This window comes from Ascaphus truei, chromosome 9, assembly GCF_040206685.1.
Source record: "Ascaphus truei isolate aAscTru1 chromosome 9, aAscTru1.hap1, whole genome shotgun sequence".
Taxonomy (NCBI): domain Eukaryota; kingdom Metazoa; phylum Chordata; class Amphibia; order Anura; family Ascaphidae; genus Ascaphus; species Ascaphus truei.
Window position 1 is genome coordinate 4428720 of NC_134491.1, and position 24106 is coordinate 4452825.

General features: G+C 49.1%; 1 protein-coding gene across 6 annotated transcripts in view; it reads right to left on the reverse strand.

Annotated features, from left to right (window-relative positions):
* Positions 1-24106, reverse strand: part of MEIS2 (Meis homeobox 2) — a 212309-nt gene that overhangs the window by 104063 nt on the left and 84140 nt on the right. For 4 of the 6 annotated variants that reach the window (XM_075613229.1, XM_075613231.1, XM_075613227.1 and 1 more), the window contains exon 8: positions 2683-2828. In XM_075613229.1, the coding sequence (XP_075469344.1) occupies positions 2683-2828 (146 nt within the window). The remainder of the gene's footprint in view (positions 1-2682; positions 2829-24106) is intronic. The other 2 variants (XM_075613230.1, XM_075613232.1) reach the window with 1 other exon arrangement.

Sequence of the window (24106 nt, forward strand, 5' to 3'; positions counted from 1 at the left end):
TGAGCTGGCCTCCAGTCTATCATCCAGCGAGTGAGATGGAGGATGGAAAAAGAACATGCTTCTGTTCCCCATGAGAATGAGCCCAGGTCACTATGCCCTGCATTGCTGGTAAGAATATACAGTGCACAGTGTAGAGCTGTGGGGGTGAAATCCTGTAAGTAACCAAGAAAACAGACCACGAGGGGTTTGTAACACAGAACAGCGGAGAGAAACGAGGGGGGGAAGGGGAGAAAGCGCAGATGGAAGACACAAAGTCCGAATAAGGGCGCGACTGGTGTTTCGCATGCAGGGGTAGGCAGTTTTAGGGCTTTTAGTGGAATTTTCTAACAGAAAGAAAAACAATTGGTTTAATATGAAGAGGAGGGATGGTAACTACTTTGCTCCTAGGCGGCCAGTGGTAAAAGGATTGACCTCCTGCCAGCGAGGCCTGTACCTCATAACTTAGATATACAACGGACAGCAACTTGCAAAGCACTGAAGGTTACATGCACTCTGCTCTCACTAGGGGCACACATCGGACTCCGTATGCTGCAGAGATTCCCATGATGCTCTAATAAGTAACAGAGCACCTTGGAAAATATGTGCAGTGGCTGCCATCTTTAAAGAGTCCTGACCATACTATTACAGATCAATTCGCTCTCTCTCTGGAGGATTTTAAAATGTAATCAGGATGGTGATGGTTAGATAAAGTAGCGTGTAAATTTAGTAAGTGGCGATGCAGATTTAAGGCGCAAGAGTGGCGTCTCCGGGGGGGGGCTGCACGATGGTATTGAAGGAGTTAAACATTGTACCGGTTGGTGAGGCCCCCAGCTGAAGTGATGTAGCAAAGAACAGCTGTGAAGTAATTCTGATAATGATGAGTATAATAAGCACATGGCAGGGTTCAGGGCTCTGCTGTTGAAGCTTCACTGCTCCTGAATAGATAAAAGTGATTAAATACCCTTGATTATCTCTGACCAATATGTAATGGGTTTACAGCCCTTTCAATTAGTCAGTATTTGCCTAGGACTCATTATTTTGCCTTTCGTTAAGTAAGAAGTCCAGCGGCTCAGTGTTCAGTGGAATTTCCGTTCAGCTAAGTGGGCAGAGGGCAGCGACCTTTGGGAAAGCGACAGCTCAAGCCAAAAGCAAACGGTGGTCACACTCTAATAAGAAAGAGTGCTGCCCGATACATTCCACCTTCTCCTCTCTTTATCCTGCACACAAGATCAAGACAGTTCCACTTTCTAACTGTGACCCGCTCTGATGCTGCCACCCGCTGCAGGACACAGGCTTAGCCAGTTCTGCACAACAGCTAATGTCAACACGAGTAAGGTATGAAGGGTCTGGTCTGAATAGAACAAAGTGGAATAATCTCATGGTCTCTGCCGCAGTCTATAAACTCACTGATTGGGAGAGGCTGATGATGAGGTCCCAGTGACTGAGAATTTACAGGATCATCCCAGTGACGAGGAGTCATTTAGAGGTCTGCTGGTATTTCTATTATTCCACAAGTAGTTTCCCTCTCTTGGTCTTATAACCCAGCGGTGGGAAGCACTAATGCAGTGCCACAGCACACAAGAAGGAAACACCGCAAAAGCTAAGTACAAACTTAAAAAAACCTCCTGTTAGTCCAATAGAAAGCATTACAACCTTCGCCGAACCTGCACGTCACCAGGTCTGGTATTGCTTTAAGAACTCAGCTCAACGCAATGGAAGGTACAGTAGCATGTTTTGAAGCGAGTTAGTGCTCAACACCCAACCCAGTCATATTATTTTGATGCTTAAGTGAAGCTAAAATCAGTCAACACAAAACCAACACGTAACATTGGCTGCAAACTGGGTGACCATAAGAAGCTGTTGGTAAAGTGCCTTATTTCTCACATTGCCACGTCTTTCCCCTTTTCCTTAGAAATTAACACGGCTGGCTTTTCAGATAATGGATCTAAAGAACAGGTAAATTAAACATCTTTACCCTGTTCAGGGTTGGAGGGTCCGACAAGCAATAGACAGGTTACTCACCCTTTCAGCACCATGGGGTTAATCTGCTTTTAGACAAATGAATGTCCTCTGGCTGATCATATCTGAGGATGGCACGGATCTGCTTTACTGCGCCCGATGGAATTATTACACTGGTATCAGTTGCCAGTGCTGCCCATGTACTCCTTATACCCGGGGATCACCATCCTGGCACAATGCAGAGAGTCTGCCCTAAGCTTCAGCTCTGAGACTTTCCCAAATCTAATACCTCACTCAAACATCACTCAGGAAGCAACACTCCTCCCTGACTGGACTGGCACCTAGAATGCATCTGCCAACTTTTATAGACCTACGTCAGGGAGACATTCCTACTACAGCAGGAGTGTGAGGCGGGATAGTGGTACCAGCCCTGCAGTATGGCCTATCCTATAGCACCACCCATTAATATAACAGATACCCTTCATATTCTTAGTGACTGTCCCCATATCTCTCCTCCCATTTCTGCTCCTATGTTCCTTCTCACCGAGACTGTCCCTGATCCTGTGCCATGGTCTATGTCCCTTCTGCTCCTCTCACACTGCACGCAGTATACATCAGGCCTTATGACTACTACAAATTCAGAGCGTTTGTAACATGTGATGCTGTGTGACCCCGATACATGACACGCAGCCCCCGTCCATCCCGTCATTAACATGTCACTCTTGTAATGTGCGGGTGACTCACCGTGAGATGCTGGAAGAGCCACGCCCTCATGATGTTTGTCGCTACTTTGGGGAAGATGCCACGTTTCTTCTGTCTCTTTTTGTCCTTGTCTGGGTCATCATCGTCTCCTGTGCCGGGAGAGGCCACACTGTTATCTAACACGTCCCCTGCACAGCGAGAGAGAGAGTGACAGCGGGCCCCGTCAGACAGGCTTTATCAGACATACACACGGACACTATCTAACCCCTCACTGCTCTGTGCTGCAGACCTCTCTGGGGGAGAAAGGGTTAATAACAAATAGGGAACTGCATCAATATCAATTCATTAAATCAGAAATATAGCACAGACAATCAGCAATAATAGTCCTACAGGAAAGAGAGAGAGCAGTCCCCATGGGTGGGATCCCCTGGCAAATCTACAGCTATCGCTGCAGCTTTCTAATGGAAGCCTCTCTGAACTTTCCTTCCTAACAGACTGATAAGATGGGCCGCTCCCTCGGTCTCCCCAGTAACCCCACACTTTCTCTGCAGATAAAAGCCATGTTTAGGGCTCTGCTGGTTGTGTCAGTCAGCGAAGAAAAAACTTGAGTGGAGGCACCTTAAAGAGAAAGGTGGTAAAAGGAGGGGTGGCTGCCTACTGGGGCATGGACAAGTGCCATGGAAATGGAAGGCTGAGCGTATAAACAGAACATTGTGACCGACAAAGGAATGAGCCCGACAAAGGAATGAGCCCGGTGGATCCTACAGCGGTCTGAACTGCCAGAGGACAGAGTGCAACACCAGCACTGAAAAGGTTAAAAGAAGACAAAAAAGACACACTCATCACCGCTAGCTTGCCAACTTAATGAGAAGTTTCCATCCCCGCGCCTCGCGCTTTGTGCTTGTCCGTGGCATTAATTGTGCATTAGCAAAAATCATTCACTTTTAAGAGCCATAGTTATTTTTTTAGCCCTCCGGCTCTGATGCCTTGAAAGCAATGGCCGCAGGGCGTCTAAATTATGTATCTGACAAACCCTGCTGCCCGGGCACTGCAGGCCCCCACTTTCCCAAAATGTATAGCGCTACGTCTCCCCTTTTTTGGGAAGGCATCAATCAACACGAGCCAGATATCGCCTGCGTGCATTAATATTTGAACTAATAACTTTAGGGGGGATGAAGGGGGGTGGGGGAAACAGGTCCACTAGCGTTAGGAAAGGATGCTGTATTCTTGTGGGATAATCATATGCAAACTAAAGGAAGATTAGCACTATCAGGCGGGCGAGTTTCTCTTTACTTCATGTTACACATCATTAGCCCAGAGACACACGGAAGGGGAAAGTGTATGCTCCCTGCTGGCCAAGGGAGGGACATGTATGAATACCACGGGGACCCAGGCTTGTTGTAATACTAGAACAGACATTAATTAGCCCCAAAAAGCCATAAATCCCAAGCTAAGTCAGACGCTTGTCCTAGGAAAGCCTAAAACAATAAACTGAGGGCTGATCTGTGGCCAGGAACAGAGCTACGCTGGCAAAGGAAGCCCTGTACATACATACATGCAGGGTGCATACATACAAGCATGGTACATACACGCGTGCTACATACAGTACCTACACGGAGGGTATATACATACACGTGTGGTACATACATACACGCAGGGTACATACATACACGCAGGGTACATACATACACGCAGGGTACATACATACATGCAGGGTACATACATACACGCAGGGTACATACATACACACGTGTGGTACATACATACACACGTGTGGTACATACATACACACGTGTGGTACATACATACACGCAGGGTAAATACATACACGCAGGGTACATACATACACGCAGGGTAAATACATACACGTGTGGTGCTACTATGAGGGAATTTATTTACCAACTTTGTTACAAAAAAAGGGGATTTATTTAAGGAAAACTTTCCCTTTTCTATTGTTACAGAATAAATATTTCCTAAATCTGTCAGTCAATGATTTGCCAAAGTGTTCAAGAAATCTAAATCTTTTTAAAATAGATACACTACTTTAGCCAACTCAGCCACTGCTAGGCCTGCTCATTACTGTGACAGTGTCATCCATGGAAGTCAGTGGTACTGAGTATGACCTGCTCGCTCCTCTCCATGTTCCACTGACTTCTTGAAGTAGATATTTTAACACAAAGTCTCCGACTCTGATATTTTGTGAATCCCTTTTAATGACAATGAAAAGCTGCCCTTTTTCCTTCCACTCCTCTGCGGATTTGTGAACAGTTTCCTTAATCCCTCAGGTATACGACGATTCGCACATCACACAGTGAGAGTAACCTCCAGCTCTGCCGCTTGTGACAGTGGTACAGAGTACCACCACATGCTCATTTACAGACCTGAGCTTCCAGGACTGAGGCGTCTCCTTATAAAACAAATGACCCCCTTTATGTATTCACAGCACAAATACAGCTTTGTACTTTAAATATAATGTCCAACGCGCTTTGCTTTCTTATTTCAAGCACATTAACACTTTAACTGCTGGCTATGTTCCTTATTTCTCAGGACACCGGGCGAGCCAGCCAGCCGGATATATTCAGTTATACTGTATATAATGTCCCTTCACTGCTAACTTAGCACCGCATTGCACTGATATCTCCCACTGTTGCAGAGCCACGCCTGTACATGAGCACAGTGCCACATCTTTTTTTTCCCACTGCATTGGTGGCTGTCCCACAATCTGCCCCCAGGAACATAAATAATCCAAGGGGAGGGGGCGGGGGAGGTGAGATCCCAAACAGGGGGGCTGCCGGGTTAATATTACCGGCATTTTCCATTTTTGCTGTAATCGGAGCCTCACTATTTACAGAGCGACTGGGCCTCTTCATTACATGCACACCGCCTGCAGGCTCCAAGCAGTGACATCCATGTGCACGATCCCTCAACCACTGCACATTCTGTGTAGGGTTTAGTATGGCTCAGGACTGAAGGAGGGACGAGCAAACCCCTCCACCCCCTATAAACACACTGCATTGTATAATGATAGTCTATATAAAATGTTATTACCGTGATACATCGTACACTGCATTGTGTGATGTCACGGAGTATCTCCATACACTCACATATTGAACACAGTTTGCTGTAGGGTGATAACGAATGTTTCTAAACAGGCAGGCACAGGAAAGCTGGAGCACCACTATGAACAGTGAAAAGAAATGAATGTTTCTAAACACTACGAGCCCCTTAACACGATTTTATTTTCATAAATATAGATCCAGGTCTAACATGTTGATTTTGTGTGTCCCCCATTGTAATACCCGCGCCGACTGCAAACACCCGGCACAAACACCCGGCACAAACACCCAGCGCCGACTGCAAACACCCGGCACAAACACCCGGCACAAACACCCGGCACAAACACCCGGCACAAACACCCAGCGCCGACTGCAAACACCCGGCACAAACACCCGGCACAAACACCCGGCACAAACACCCGGCACAAACACTCGGCACAAACACCCGGCACAAACACCCGGCACAAACACCCAGCGCCGACTGCAACACCCAGCACAAACACCCGGCACAAACACCCAGCGCCGATTGCAACACCCAGCAGAAACACCCGGCTCCGACTGCAACACCCAGCGCCGACAGCAACACCCAGCGCCAACAGCAACACCCATCGCAGATTGCAACACCCATCGCAGATTGCAACACCCAGCGCAGATTGCAACACCCAGCGCAGATTGCAACACCCAGCGCAGGCTGCAACACCCAGCATCGACTGCAACACCCAGCGCAGACTGCAACACCCATCACAGACTGCAACACCCAGCGCAGGCTGCAACACCCAGCACCGACTGCAACACCCAGCGCAGACTGCAACACCCATCACAGACTGCAACACCCAGCGCAGACTGCAAACCCCCACAACTAACAGCCAGCGCAGACTGCAAACACCCAGCGCAGACTGCAACACCAACAACTAATACCCAGCACTGACTGCAACACCCAGTGCCGACTGTAACACCCAGTGCCGACTACCACACTCAGCGCCGACTGCCACACCCAGCGCAGACAGCAACACCCAGCGCCGACTGCAACACCAACAACTAACACCCAGCACTGACTGCAACACCCAGCGCAGATTGCAACACCCAGCGCAGACTGCAACACCCAGCGCCGACTGCAACACCAACAACTAACACCCAGCACTGACTGCAACACCCAGCGCAGATTGCAACACCCAGCGCAGACAGCAACACCCAGCGCCGACTGCAACACCAACAACTAACACCCAGCACTGACTGCAACACCCAGCGCAGATTGCAACACCCAGCGCAGACTGCAACACCCAGCGCCGACTGCAACATCCAGCGCAGACTGCAACACCCAGCGCCGACTGCAACACCCAGCGCCGACTGCAACACCCAGCGCCGACTGCAACATCCAGCGCCGACTGCAAACACCCAGCGCAGACTGCAACATCCAGCGCAGACTGCAACATCCAGCGCAGACTGCAACATCCAGCGCCGACTGCAACATCCAGCGCCGACTGCAACACCCATCGCAGATTGCAACACCCATCGCAGATTGCAACACCCATCGCAGATTGCAACACCCATCGCAGATTGCAACACCCCTCGAGATTGCAACACCCAGCGCAGATTGCAACACCCAGCGCAGATTGCAACACCCAGCGCAGATTGCAACACCCAGCGCAGGCTGCAACACCCAGCGCAGGCTGCAACACCCAGCTCCGACTGCAACACCCAGCACCGACTGCAACATCCAGCGCCGACTGCAAACACCCAGCGCAGACTGCAACATCCAGCGCCGACTGCAAACACCCAGCGCAGACTGCAACATCCAGCGCCGACTGCAACATCCAGCGCCGACTGCAACATCCAGCGCCGACTGCAACATCCAGCGCCGACTGCAACATCCAGCGCCGACTGCAACATCCAGCGCCGACTGCAACATCCAGCGCCGACTGCAACATCCAGCGCCGACTGCAACATCCAGCGCAGACTGCAACATCCAGCGCCGACTGCAACATCCAGCGCCGACTGCAACATCCAGCGCGGCAGCCCTTTCCAGCTGACAGAGGGTAATACTTGTGTGGCTGAATACGCTGTGAAGCTGCTTCCCAGTACTGGAGAAGAGATCAGGTCTATTCAAATCAATGAGACTAAAATATCCTCCCGCTCAGGGACGATTGTTTCACAGCATATAGAATAAAGGTCTACGCATTAAATTCCTGCTCCAAAAAGCTTACAATGCAGAAGAACTCAGGAAAAGGAAAGGGTCAGCAGCAGCAGTGCAGGGGTTTAACTGCTCTGCCCATGCACCAACCTGAAGGGGTGTGAATTCTCAGTGAGACCTGTACGTGCCCTTTGACTTTTAGCTAAGAAAAATGTGAACCTCCTATGTAAATATGGATGTGCACACCCACGTATGTAATATATATCCTCCCGCTCCCCAAACACGCGCGATTCTCTCCATCTCCACCACTACGCTAAGGAACCGCCGCAGGGCAAATTCTCCCAAACAGTAATGGCTTCTGACTGCTCCCTGGCAACCCTGAGCCGCTCTAACCTGGGCGGACGTGATTGTGCGAGCCCCAGACACTGGCTCCTGCTTCATCAGCTGTTCGTGTGACACAGATGGAGAGTGGCTATTACAGAGCCAGGCTGGGCGGCCTCGGGGATCTGAGGTGCAGAGCTGCAGCCTGGGGCACTTTTGGAAACAGCACCCGGAGACAGAGAGAACGTGTGTGTGTGTGTGTGTGTGTGTTTGCGAGGTAGTAGTGTGTGTATGAGTGTGTGTAGAGCAGGAACACGCACTGCATACCACAATCACTGAATGCCAACGAACACCGTAGCTTGCAGGATAGTGAATCTTTCACACAAGTTTGCAAAGTGGCAAATTTTGGACTTTTGCCACTCATGAAAATGTGGTGAAGTCATCAACATTCGCGCACACCGCGGCAACTCATTATGCATCCGCGATTCACCTGCAAAAACGTCAAATGTGCTTGAAGGTTGCATTCTGCCGAGAATGACACCGAGTCCCATGGCTTTTTAAATGAAAAAGAATCAGGTTTGTGGTTTCAAAATCCGATCCTTGTGTGTTCTGAAGTTCGTTCGGACGTCCAAGTTGAATTTCAAAATTCATTTTTGAATACCAGCAAAATTTAAACCAAAACCCGAGAATGTTTATTAAGAAAAGAAAAAGAAAACCGGTGTGCACTTCTGGGTTCAAGAAAAACCTTCAAACGTTTGCAAAAATGTCATCTTCGAAAAAATGTTCCTTCTTATATTGAGTGTTTTCGCATCATTTTGTACAGATCCCAAACCAATCGAGTTCCAGCGAAACCAAAATGTTACATTTTTTTTAAACCAAAAGCACAAAACTCATACAGTACTTAAAATGCAGCAATTTTGCAGAATTTTGGTGACAGCCACGGACTTTTACTGAAATTGTATGGAAACTGAAGAAAACGTGTCTGTGAACACCAAAGAAATATTTAGCAAAAACACACAACATTTTTTTTTTTACATATAAGGTTTGAAAAGGTTTGTAAAGGTTTGAAAATGTGCATTTTTCTTACCCGGACATTGAACGATGGTGAGAAAAGAAACATGTCACCTACACGCGTGACATGGAACAGAATCTAATGTAAGCAAAATAAACATGCAATCCAACGAAAGTGCTCACCTACATAACAACTTAACCCCTTGGCTCCCCAGGTGTTAATGCTCATTGTATTATTCAAGATGCACTTGGCTTCCCATATCAGGAAAAAAAAAACAGACTGTGCAGCTGTGTCAGCAACAGCTCTGTAGTGGCCACTGTGTTGCTGTGATGAGTTATACAGCAATTCATACAACACAGACAAAGGCGGCCATTTTTAAGGGACCCGGAAAATATGACTTAACACGTAAATATCCAGCGATTTCACAACGACAAGAGGATTTCCCAGCAGAGTTTGTGATCACGGGAGGGAGGGAGGGGCGGGGGAAGGTTGGGGAAAAGTGCTCGAAGTTGATACGGAGAGAAGTAATATTGTGGGGTGACAGGCTGTGCAGGCACTTGTGGGGTGACAGGCTGTGCAGGCACTTGTGGGGTGCAGGGTGGTGTGCAGAGCAGGGCGGATGGGCTTCAGCGTGCAACCACTTAAACACAAAAGGAGGCGAGACCGACTCCTTAATCCTGTTCGGGGTGTAGCACCTACGAAGCAAAGCTCTGTAAACAAAGTATTGGGAGATTGCGTCCACGTTTCTCTCGGGCTAGGAGCCCTGCAGGTGGCTCGCTGTGAAACCTCAGTCCCACGCAAAGCCCCATTCCCAACGCAGCTGCACTCTGAAGCCACAAAATACCACACTGTGTACTCTCTTGGGGTTGCATTTAAGATGGCTGCCCTCCTCTGTGTACTTATTTGACAGGGGACTGGCTTTTAAAATGTCAGACCGAAACCTTTTTGGGGGTCTATTTATAAAAGTTTACTCTCTGCAATCACAAACATTATTTTTTTGGAAACAGTAGCACCAGAATTATCAATAGAAAAATCCCCGCTGATTTCAGCAGAAATTATTTCCGTAGACAAAACTGTTGCTGTTTTTTTGCACCTGAAAGACGTTTATCAAATAGACAGTTTGGTATTGTCAGGTGCAGAGAAATAGCGAGTGAGAGCGAGACCGGCCCTGTAACAGGAGATTTGTACCCTGAGTTTCTCGGGGACCATCACAGATAACTACCTACTATCGGAGTTATTTCTAGGACACTGAACGTGTCTGATAGGGGCGTCAGATATCATTTATAATTGTGATGCGGCAAAGGACGACGCCGTGAGAAATGTAATAAAAACCGGGCGCAAGTGGAATAAAAAACTGCAACAGACTTATCGGGGACCCCCACCCCTTAATACAAATAGTGTCCCGACTCTAATAAATCTGATGCTGTTTCGCTGCCCTAGTCCTGCAGCTGGGAGACGGACACATTTCCTCTCCTTGCTTCTTTGCACAGTAGCGTGGTAAAAATAACCGCTCAGATACGCAGGTTACGGAGAGATAACCTGCTAATATTTACTCCTCTTCTATGCGGACCCTGCTGTGCTAAACCGCCGGACAAGCTCACAGAAATGAGCCTGGGATTTTCCGCTGCCCAGGCTCGCGGCGGAACAGATCAGCGAGTCACGTTTACACGCAACGTTTACTAACTGTGTGGGTTTTGTGACATTAAAGGGAGGAGGAGGGGAAGCACTGCACCTTGTTCACACTCAAAAGAGCACTGGAAAAAGAAAAAAACAGCTTTTCCGAAGCTTACCCCCAGCCTCAAACACCCCCTCCCCCAGGGGGACAAACCCAAAAAGGGGATTGGGGGAGAGGAGAGAGAAGAAAAGAGTTTTATGTTGCTTTTTGTCCCAGACTTTTCAGGCGGCATAAGAAGCATTTAGCACATTCATTCCCCAAATGGGCCGGGGCGCGGAGAGCTGCAGGAGGCTGCTCCTTTGTTAACTCCCTGCTATTTACACAGGCTCTCCACTGAAGGGACCGCATGGTTTGCACTGAAAAGTGCTCCAATTCACACTGCGTACGCAGCGCATTGTGCCTATCACAGCCTCACACTGACCGAACATTGGGGATTGCAGCCTCACTGAGGCAATAATCAGCCCAAACTATCCCCCCCCCCCAAAGGGCAAAGGTGCGAACACACTGTGTAGTCTGTCTGGGAGGGATTTGGGGCGACGTTCGTTGTATTATTATTAATGTGTAACCTGTTCGCAGCTTTTATGCGCTTTCCACAGGGATTTCTGACTCCTGCCGCAGCGCTCTGGAGAGGAGCGGTCACTTATAGGCGTTCACCAGTTTTAAACGTGGTTGCACCTTCCAGGGGTAACGATTATCAGCCAATGTAATTAACCCTTTCACTGGCCCTGGCCCTGTTCTGAGAGGGGATTAACCTTTTCACTGGCCCTGTCCTGCGGGGGGGGGGGGGTTAACCCTTTCACTGGCCATGTTCTGCGAGGGGATTAACCCTTTCACTGGCCATGTTCTGCGAGGGGATTAACCCTTTCACTGGCTGTGTCCTGCGGAGGGATTAACCCTTTCACTGGCCCTGTCCTGCGCGGGGGGGGGGGGATTAACCCTTTCACTGGCCCTGTCCTGCGGGGGGGATTAACCCTTTCACTGGCCGTGTTCTGCAAGGTAATTAACCCTTTCACTGACTGTATTCTGCAGGGTAATTAACCCTTTAACTGGCCCTGTTCTGAGAGGGGATTAACCCTTTCACTGGTCATGTTCTACGAGGGGATTAACCCTTTAACTGGCCCTGTTCTGAGAGGGGATTAACCCTTTCACTGGCCGTGTTCTGCAAGGGGATTAACCCTTTCACTGGCCGTGTTCTGCAATTGGATTAACCCTTTCACTGGCTGTGTTTTGTGGGGTGATTAACCCTTTCATGGACCGTGTTCTGCGAGGTGATTAACCCTTTCACTGACCGAGCACTGTGATGTGCCCCCCACTCTCTGGCAGTTAGGGAGTTAAATACATAAATAATAAGAGATGATGATAACAAGAACAATAATATTAAGGTATTATAGTAAGAATAGGATACGCTTATGCTGCATAACTAGAATCCCAGGCACACACCACGCGAGGTAGCTCTTGTTTGCAAATCAGGGCCAAAAATGCACATTGTAAAAACAGAAAGGGTTAATCTGCAGGCTATAAATAGTGTGTTCAGAAGCCAGATGGGCAGGAATAGAAGATGGAGCTGTGCAGGGTTTTTTTCCCTTTGGCTGGGATATGTGAATTTAAAATGACACCATCTTGTGCGATGCTAATTTGAAAGCAGTACATTTAAGAGCAGAGGAATACAGAGTAGGACAGGGTGAGAGAAAACAGAAGGCCAAATGTATTCTCAGCGCTTGGCTTTGGTGGGACCTCGTCCACATACAGCACTGTGCACTCAAAGCATAAAGACAGTGTGCTGAAGAGCTTACAATCTAATAGGCAATGTGATACCCTGGGGAAGAAGGGTGCATTCAGCTCTTAGATGCAGAGTGAGTGGGCTGTGATGAGGATGTAGGTAATACTGCGTGAAATAGTATAGTACTGTACACTACAAGATAATACTGCACAGTATTGCATGGTATTAGGAAGCATGATGCTGCGCGGACCACTGTGCTGTGTGTGAGGGTAACGCAGAGCGCTGTGTGTGTGAAAGTAACGCAAAGCGCTGCGTGTGAGGGTAACGCAGAGCACTGTGTGTGTGAAAGTAACGCAAAGCGCTGCGTGTGAGGGTAACGCAGAGCACTGTGTGTGAGGGTAACGCAGAGCGCTGTGTGTGAGGGTAACGCAGAGCGCTGTGTGTGAGGGTAACGCAGAGCGCTGTGTGTGAGGGTAACGCAGAGCGCTGTGTGTGAGGGTAACGCAGAGCGCTGTGTGTGTGAAAGTAATGCACAGCACTGTGTGTGAGGGTAACGAAAAGCGATGTGTGTGAGGATAACGCAGAGCGCGGTGCGTGAGGGTAACGCAGAGCGCTGCGTATGAGTAACGCAAAGTGCGGTGTGTGAGGGTACCGCAGAGCGCTGCGTGTGAGGGTAACGCAAGCGCTGTGTGTGAGGGTAACGCAGAGCGCTGCGTATGAGTAATGCAGAGCGCGGTGTGTGAGGGTAGCGCAGAGCACTGCGTGTGTGAGAGCGGACAGGTCTGGGTGTGTTTTCTCTGTTTTCCTGGTATGTAAACACTTGTATTAAAGTTTAAACGTCTTTTTTTGCTGACCGCTCCCTTCTCTGTTTGTGTTTGGATAACCGGTCCCTTTTCTTTCACACGTATGCCTAAAATCACCAGTGTAGGAGAATGGCTTTGTTGTGGGAGTCATCGGTGCACAAAACTGCCACCCAGAAGAGGTGGCAGAAGGAATTCAGACAGCTTTGGGATGTACACAGGTTGTAATGATGGGAAAGTAAAGCCTGAGAACTGTGTAGAGTTTACAATAAAGAGGATAAAGGGCACCACATGATCTTTAGTTCCCAGTTTTGCGAGTGAGAGCTGCTCAGTACTGCCATGGAGAAGCAATCTTGAACCCCTCCTAGACGGTACCATTTTTTCACCTCTCCCAGTGTTAGACTAATGGGGTGGATGAGACACCCCTCCATGTATGTACAACTCTGGTTTACAGAAGAATGAAGGTGGCAAAACGTGTGCGATTACGATGTGGAAATTGCCTGGGACGGAGTGTGTCAGCCCCAGCTCCCTCTTCCCGCAGGCCGCTTCCCCCAGCTCCCTCTCCCCGCAGGCCGCTTCCCCCAGCTCCCTCTTCCCGCAGGCCGCTTCCTGTAATGCCGGCAGCAGCAGCACATCTTACATCTCTGCAGCTCTTGGCAATAAAGCCCTTTAATGGGACGCTAATTTTTCATCTTTAGTGACCTCTCAATACAGCATTATGCACAGTTATCACTCACATCCTATTAAGCAGAGGCTAATGTCCACCCAGGTCCCAGATCTCGGATTCAACTCTGCTTGCTCTGCACAACGCACATCCCCAGCTCCTCTTAATGTCCTGCTCCATTCCCCTGTGAGGCATAGCTGCTAACACCGGCCTCATGACCATTCAACCTCATATATACACAAGGCTGCTATCTTAAAGGGCTAGTACTGCCTGCACCAGTGGTTTCCAATTTTTGGGGGGGTTAAGGACCCCATGTGAAATTTTACAAAATCTCAACCCTCTCTAATAGCGCGTCTGAGATCAGATTCATTGTAATGAACCCCAACCCTCTCTAATAGCGCGTCTGAAGTCAGATGCATTGTAACGAATCCCAACCCTCTCTAATAGCGCGTCTGAGATCAGATACATTGTAAGGAACCCCAACCCTCTCTAATAATATGTCTGAGATCAGATACATTGTAAGGAACCCCAATCATCTCTAATAGTGTGTCTGAGATCAGATACATTGTAAGGAACCCCAATCCTCACTAATAGCGCGTCTGAGATCAGATATATTGTAAGGAACCCCAACCGTCTCTAATAGCGTGTCTCAGATCAGATGCATTGTAAGGAACCCCAACCCTCTCTAATAGCGTGTCTCAGATCAGTTGTATTATAAGGAACCCCAACCCTCTCTAATAGCGTGTCTGAGATCAGATGCATGTAAGGAACCCCAACTCTCTCTAATAGCGCGTCTGAGATCAGGTGCATTGTAAGGAACCCCAACCCTCTCTAATAGCGTGTCTGACCTACACTGATTCTAAAGTATCTACTATCTGGAGCAGTGTTTTTCATCCAGGGTTCCTTGGGCGTCCCTAAAGGGTTCCCTGCAATTTTCTGGGTATTTGAAAATGGCATCAAATATAGAAGAATTTACAATGCATCTGATCTCCGAGTTGCTATTAGAGATGGTTGGGGGTTTCTCAGAATTTCACTTAGGGTTCCTTAACAAAAAGTGTTTGGAAACCACTGATCTGGAGGGTGCTGGAAGGTGTCATATGGCATAGCACTGCTTAGGAAATATGGTTCTAAATGTGCCATGCACAACTGTGTCATTGTGTCATTAGTTAGGCTTATGCTATAGACAAGTGATTCCCAACCAGGGCTCCGTGGAAGCAGTCTCAGGGGTTCCTCCTATGGACCACAGACCTCCCCCCCCTAGGGGTAGGGTTTTTTGGTATGTATTTTGTAGGGTGGATTGAGAGAGAGTGGGGTAATTGACAGAAGGTAGGGGCGAGTGAGAGAAGAGAGGGTGTAAGAGTGAGACGCGGGGATAAGTACATGCGAGGCGGGAGAGGGGAGAGTTAGTGAGATGGATGGGGAGAAATACATGGGTAAAGGGTGGGAAATAGAGGTGGCTCGTGAGGTGAGACATGTTGTGACTGACCCCTGTCGAACCTAATATGTGTCAGCCAGATAGGGGTTCCCCGAGATTTCTCGAAATACTTCAAGGGTTCCTCCAAACGAAAAAGGTTGGGAATCCCTGCTGTAGACACACACAGAAGAATGTGTTATCCCGCACTGCATTCCTGGGGCCTCTGCTCCTCTCTATCCCCAAACACTCAGCATTGGTAATATATCATATCACATATCCCATTGCGTAAGTGTACCACGTTTTGCATCGCGTGCGTCCGCTTGTGATTTGGGGAGTGTCAGTAGGAGGAGTTGCGGGTCACTTTATTTGATAATATTTGTATGAAAAAAAATGCACCGTCTGTAGTGGCTTAAACCAGGGGGGCTCAACTCCAGTCCTCAAGACCCCCCAACAGGTCAGGTTTTAAGGATATCCCTGCTTCAGCACAAGTGGCTCAATTAGTGGCTCAGATCACAGCACAAGCAGGGATATCCTGAAAACCTGACCAGTAGGTGGCCCTTGAGGACTGGAGTTGGCCTAGACAACTCTATCTAAATATCTGCACCACAGGTAGCAAACGACCTTACATTTCATACAAACGCAAGCAGAAAATGGAGCAATGCGTCAAAACAAACTTCTAGCCACACTTTGGGTACGTTGATACTTCACCCCTCTACCTCCAGGCCTTTGACAGAGTATGTTGGCACCTGACAGCAAAAGGGTTAATAAGTGTACACAGCCACACTGCGCCTCCGTGCAGACTGGGAGCGGCAGGTAAGAATGCTGCAGGGGATCCTGGTTCCAATCCCTGGGACCTGTGGAAATTACTAAGGACCAACAAGGGGTGTCCAAGCTCGATTCGGCATGAACGGCTATCAACTTGCATTGCCAGATCAAGCTCTGATAGCCATTATCAAAGCTTAGTGACCCCCCCGCCCCCCCAGCTTTACTATAACATTAGATGGAAACGTCGGTATTATTATTAGGTATATTACTGGAACGCTTGCCAAGCGTGTTAGCATGAGGATGCCGCCACGTAGCCACGTGCTCATAGGAGAGCTGCCTTTTCCCTAACCTCCCCGTCAAGTCCGAACCTGCCAACCAGAGCTGCAGTGTTAAGCACACACGAGGCCTGTCTACTTCTCTTTTCATTTTCTATTTTTTCCCTGATATTCAGGGTATTGGGATTTCTGCTTCTACAATAACAACATATTCCAGCGGCTCTCATACCTGCGCTCCTCTTAAAGAAGACGTGTCTGTTTGGGATAGCGCCTGCAGCAAAACACCTCCTGAATAGGAGTATTTTGTTATCAGCAATATCAAAGAATGCAGCTAGAACAACTGGCAGTGCAATCAGCGTCCGGCTCCGGTTACATCATTACATCGCTATTTAAATGCATTTTTGACAACTGAACGGCTTCTGGTTTGATAAACCTTCTCGTTTAACTGCATCCTGTCTGAACGGTAACCTACATTACACAGTGCTGCGGATAAGCAAGCACAGGGACACATGGAATTCATACCCTGAAGAGCGTGCAATCTCATTTGCCAGAGGCCCAGTGTGATGGCTTCACCCCACTTCAGAGGGCAGTCTTGTAACCACAAATCCCAGTGAGAGGGGCAAGTAAGAAAATGAGGAGCCAGGCAGTAATACGAGGCATCTTCCAGTGTGCACACAGAGCCGAATTTTACCATGCACCACAGGAGTTAAATTACCATAGACAAATATTCACTGCTTGGTGGTCCCCAGTCCTTCACTCTTATACATATATGTGCGTGATACTCTCCGTGTACAATCAGTGACACCACAAGGTTGGAGTACGAGTCGGGGTAACTAAGATTGGCCTCTTCATGCTGTTTGCAATGGTTATTTTATATATATTAAATATTATTACAATATTTCAGAGTTATCAGCTGGATATTGAGGGTTTTTTTTCTGGGGGGGGGGAGGAGATTGCTGAAAACCAGCTGGAGTTTCCCCTTACAGGAAGTAATCATTTCACTCTCCTTATGATTACTTGTGTATTATTATGATTTCTCAGGAGACATTAGTGGAAATAAACACAGTGTGCTAAATATCTTTACTTTGCTTCCCGGGGTCTGTAGGGTTTGCATCATTAACCCTTTTACTGAACAGCAATACTAGCCCCTCCCACACCTGCACTGCTAGCCCCTCCCACACCTGCACTGCTAGCCCCTCCCACACCCGCCCTGCTATCCCCTCCCACACCTGCACTGCTAGCCCCTCCCACACCCACTCTGCTAGCCCCTCCCACACCTGCACTGCTAGCCCCTCCCACACCCGCCCTGCTAGCCCCTCCCACACCCGCCCTGCTAGCCCCTCCCACACCCGCCCTGCTAGCCCCTCCCACACCCGCCCTGCTATCCCCTCCCACACCCACACTGCTAGCCCCTCCCACACCTGCACTGCTAGCCCCTCCCACACCCGCCCTGCTATCCCCTCCCACACCTGCACTGCTAGCCCCTCCCACACCCACCCTGCTATCCCCTCCCACACCTGCAATGCTAGCCCATCCCACACCCGCCCTGCTACCCCCTCCCACACCTGCAATGCTAGCCCCTCCCACACCTGCACTGCTAGCCCCTCCCACACCTGCACTGCTAGCCCCTCCCACACCTGCCCTCCTATCCCCTCCCACACCCACCCTGCTAGCCCCTCCCACACCCGCCCTCCTATCCCCTCCCACACCTGCACTGTTGCCCTCCCACACCCACCCTGCTAGCCCCTCCCACACCCGCCCTCCTATCCCCTCCCACACCTGCACTGTTGCCCCTCCCACACCCGCCCTCCTATCCCCTCCCACACCTGCACTGCTAGCCCCTCCCACACCCACCCTCCTATCCCCTCCCACACCTGCACTGCTAGCCCCTCCCACACCTGCACTGCTATCCCCTCCCACACCTGCACTGCTAGCCCCTCCCACACCCGCCCTCCTATCCCCTCCCACACCTGCACTGCTAGCCCCTCCCACACCTGCCCTCCTATCCCCTCCCACACCCACCCTGCTATCCCCTCCCACACCTGCACTGCTAGCCCCTCCCACACCCGCCCTCCTATCCCCTCCCACACTGGCATTGCTAGCCCCTCCCACATCCGCCCTCCTATACCCTCCCACACCTGCACTGCTAGCCCCTCCCACACCGGCACTGTTAGCCCCTCCCACACCCGCCCTCCTATCCCCTCCCACACCTGCACTGCTAGCCCCTCCCACACCGGCACTGCTAGCCCCTCCCACACCGGCACTGCTAGCCCCTCCCACACCCGCCCTCCTATCCCCTCCCACACCTGCACTGCTAGCCCCTCCCACACCTGCACTGCTAGCCCCTCCCACACCCGCCCTCCTCTCCCCTCCCACACCGGCACTGCTAGCCCCTCCCACACCCGCCCTCCTATCCCCTCCCACACCGGCACTGCTAGCCCCTCCTACACCCGCCCTCCTATCCCCTCCCACACCCGCCCTCCTATCCCCTCCCACACCTGCACTGCTAGCCCCTCCCACACCTGCCCTCCTATCCCCTCCCACACCGGTACTGCTAGCCTGTGCATTACGTCCAAGGCTTGTTCTATAGTAGGTGCGGGCGCATGCACGTGACGCACACTTTGTCCGTGCTGCCGGGAGCGACAGGTTTGCAGTGGTCTGTGTGTTTGTATATGGGTTTATGTGTGTTTGTATATATATGTGTATGTGTGTGTGTGTGTGTGTGTGTGTGTTATTAATTATATATTTTTTAAATTAAAAAAAGACACGTTGTGTAAGAATAAATTATTTATTAACATTGTACACACACACACACACACACACACACACACACACACACACACACACACACACACACACACACACACGGCGGTAGCAGTGCGAAAACGTACTTTTCGCAATCTTCCCCCCTGACGGCTGGCTCCATGCTCACTGCCGTACGCGCGCGCGGCTCTAGTATAGGACGGCTGGCTAACCACAGCCGACTATAAGTGCCGCGCGTGCCCACTATATTACGGGCCTTAAGCAGCGTTTTTCAACGGGGACTCCTAGGATCCTTGGGTGCCCCGGGCTTCCTGTAATTCTCAGGTCATTTGAAAATTGTACCAAATACAGAAGCTTTTACAATGCATCTGATCTCAGACGCACTATTAGAGAGGGTTGGGGTTCCTTACAATGCATCTGATCTCAGACGCGCTATTAGAGAGGGTTGGGGTTCCTTACACTGCATCTGATCTCAGACGCGCTATTAGAGAGGGTTGGGGTTCCTTACAATGCATCTGATCTCAGACGCGCTATTAGAGAGGGTTGGGGTTCCTTACAATGCATCTGATCTCAGACACGCTATTAGAGAGGGTTGAGGTTCCTTACAATTCATCTGATCTCAGACGCGCTATTAGAGAGGGTTGAGGTTCCTTGCAATGCATCTGATCTCAGACGCACTATTAGAGAGGGTTGGGGTTCCTTACAATTCATCTGATCTCAGACACACTATTAGAGAGGGTTGGGGTTCCTTACAATGCATCTGATCTCAGATGCACTATTAGAGAGGATAGAGGTTCCTTACAATTCATCTGATCTCAGACACACTATTAGAGAGGGTTGGGGTTCCTTACAATGCATCTGATCTCAGACGCGCTATTAGAGAGGGTTGGGGTTCCTTACAATGCATCTGATCTCAGACGCACTATTAGAGAGGGTTGAGGTTCCACAGAATTTCACATAGGGTTTCTTAACCAAAAGAAGTTTATACCATCTCTCGGGACCGGTCCATACAGACAAAGCCTGCCCGAAGAGCCCAGGTATTGGAATAGGAGGTCAGAGGCCGAGATGACAGCTCTCTAAAAGTGACACTGAGAACCTCATCCAGGCTCCGAAAGTTTCTCTCCCAACACAAAGCTCGTACCACAAGTGATTTTCTTGGGAAAAGTAGCTCAGGAAACTCTTCCATTGTTCATTCAATCCTGGGGAAGTTTTAAATATACACAAAATACAAAATGGAGATTTACTTGGCTGGCGTGAGATAAACAATAGGATTTTACACCTTTAAGCAGCAAACAGACACTTCCTAGGAGCTTTCTGACACTCACAGCTGAGCCGGGGGCTGCATCTATGTACGCTAATAAAGGAATGGGATATTCCGCTCACTCACGGGGGGAGGGCAGGATTTATCACTGCTTGATCTGCAATTATGTCGTCAGATAATGCAGCAGCTCCGTGTCACCTCAGGGAACTCCATGTATCTCCCTGTGGCCCAGGCTCACAAAATTTGATTGTGAGCTCTTTGGGGGAGGGATCCATTGTGCTTCAGTTGGTCTTACAAGTACAGCGTCGTCCACAAACCTCATATATATATACTGTATTTATATATATCACATTCCCCGGACAAAGTATATTTCCTAGACACCACCATTACTATAAAGAAGAACCAACTACAGACGTCTGTATACCGCAAACCTACAGACAGAGCCAGCTATTTGAGGGACAACAGCTTCCACCCCACACACCCTAAGCATGCAACCATCAGCCATATGATACAACTGGATATGCTCCGGCACAGCAGACAGAGGCCAGTGGAATTGAAGCCTTGAGATCGGATTACATAAACCGTGGATATAACCACAGAATTGTATACCAGCAAATCCACAAAGCCACCAGAATACCAAGAAGTGATCTCCTTGAATACAGACAGAAGGAGACAAGTGACAGGGTACCTTTGGTGGTCACATATAACCCACACCTTGAAGCCTTACGCAAGATCGCCAGGGAACTACAACCCATTCTCCAGGAAGATACAAGACTGCAACAGGTCTTCACTGAAACACCCTTATTATCATACAGACAACCTCATAATCAAGAAAATGATGGTGAGGAGTGAAGTATTCAACAGTACAACTGAATGCGAGACAAGACCATGCCAGGACACAAGATGCAAAACCTGCGCAATGCTCCACACAGCGAGCACAATACAAATACCCCACAGGAATCTGGAGTACAAAATCAGAGGAAGGTTCACCTGTTCCTCCAGCAATGTTGTGTACCTCATCATGTGCATGAAATGCCCAGGGGGCTGCTACTACATAGGTGAGACGGGACAGGGGCTAAACAAGAGAATGAACCTGCACCGCCACAGCATCACGCGCGGAACAAGAGACAGTCCTGTTGGCGAACATTTCTCTGACTATGGCCATAAGATGAATGATCTTAAGGTGGCCATACTCAAAGGTAATCTTAGAACACCGAAAGAGAGACGGTTGCATGAATAAAAATGTATTTATTTATTGCAACTGTTCGGGACACTTAGCGGTGGCCTAAACCGAGACACTAGCCTGACACAAGAGAACTCTCTTCCCATGAGTGCTAAAGGCCATGTCTATACATACAGTGCTTATATGAATGCACACTTCAGCTGTCTCTTACACATACATATGTACAATGTAATTCTACCCCTATACCAATAGGGACCACATAGTATCTACACACATTAATAGTAATGCAACACGCTCTTACATTTCCTATACCTACCCACTCCATTGGTATACACTCCCATACACACCTTTTGTAAAACGCTGTATACACTGTGGGCGCTTCATACATTTATATTTACACACACTCACTCTTTCATCACTAACATTCAGGGACCATTTAACACCTTAAGTCATAAGTTGCATACTGCACATGGGGGGAGGGATAAGCTTCAGTCAGATACATTCCAGGATGCACTGTTTGTAAGATAAAACCTTTCTGCTTTATCCATTGTAACAGCGCCGGAAGAAGAGATCAGTGTATCTCGCAAGCTCGCACAAATAAAAGCATTTCGTTAGCCACAGAACGGTATCGTCTATTCGTTTTTTATTTTATATATATATATATATATATATTTATATATATATATATATATATATATAGGGAACCATGTTAAAAATGGTTATTGAGGCAAAAAGTGACACTGTGTGCTCATTTGCATGTCATTTCCCAGAATCCCTTGCTGCAGTGGAAGTGCTGTATGCTGGGTGATAATGGGGAAAGGCGGGGTTGCAGACCTGCCTAAGACATGCAGATGAGCATACAGTTATATTTGCATATATATATATATATATATATTTTTTTTTTAAATATATATATATACACACATATATACACACACACGCACACACGATACCGTTCACACGAAATCAAAGGACAGCACTCAGGTAAGTCAGGTAAATAGGTTTGTAATGTAAACAAACAAGGCACAGGTAACCGACGTTTCGTTCCCCAAATGGGACCTTTCTCAAGGTGGTGCGCCACATGTATTATATATTATATATATCTATATACCGTATATATTACACACTCACATACACTCACATACACACACACACACACACACACACACACACACACACACACACACACACACACACACACACACACACACACACACACACACACACACACACTCACATACACTCACATACAGTGCCTTTTCCCAAAGACAAACTTGCCTTACAATGAATTAGATGGTGAGATTGTCAGTGAGGGGGATTTTGTCTGTGACCCCCTTTTGCCGCTGGGAGACTTTGATAAATGGACAGATTGCGCCTGTATTACTCAGCGAGAATAAATGCAGCGTTATATAGTGTGATCACCCAGTGACCGGTGGCAGTGCCTCACACGCGGGCTCTTGGCATGAGCTGCCTCACACGCGGGCTCTTGGCATGAGCTGCCTCACACGGTTTCCCCCTGCACATCTTCACAGGATAGTGCCAGGCAGGCGCCCGGGGAGCCTGCCCCTCTTTGATGATTTTGCAGGGCTTAAAATGACAGGAGGCTGGGTCACAAAAGGGACATGTGGAAACCCCTGCTGATTGGCTCCTGTGGCGATGCCCCCCACTAACAGCGTACTTTGTCCTGTACTCAGCACTGACAGTGTACGCTGCCCTGTACTCAGCACTGACAGTGTATGCTGCCCGGTACCCGACACTTACAGTGTACGATGCCCTGTACTCAGCACTGACAGTGTACGCTGCCCGGTACTCAGCACTGACAGTGTACGATGCCCTGTACTCAGCACTGACAGTGTACGCTGCCCTGTACTCAGCACTGACAGTGTACGATGCCCTGTACTCAGCACTGACAGTGTACACTGCCCTGTACTCAGCACTGACAGTGTACGCTGCCCTGTACTCAGCACTGACAGTGTACGCTGCCCTGTACCCGGCACTGACAGTGTACGCTGCCCGGTACTCAGCACTGACAGTGTACACTGCCCTGTACTCAGCACTGACAGTGTACGATGCCCTGTACTCAGCACTGACAGTGTACACTGCCCTGTACTCAGCACTGACAGTGTACGCTGCCCTGTACCCGGCACTGACAGTGTACGCTGCCCGGTACTCAGCACTGACAGTGTACACTGCCCTGTACTCAGCACTGACAGTGTACGATGCCCTGTACTCAGCACTGACAGTGTACACTGCCCTGTACTCAGCACTGACAGTGTACGCTGCCCTGTACTCAGCACTGACAGTGTATGCTGCCCAGTACCCGACACTTACAGTGTACACTGCCCTGTACTCAGCACTGACAGTGTACGATACGCTGTACTCAGCACTGACAGTGTACGCTGCCCTGTACCCGGCACTGACAGTGT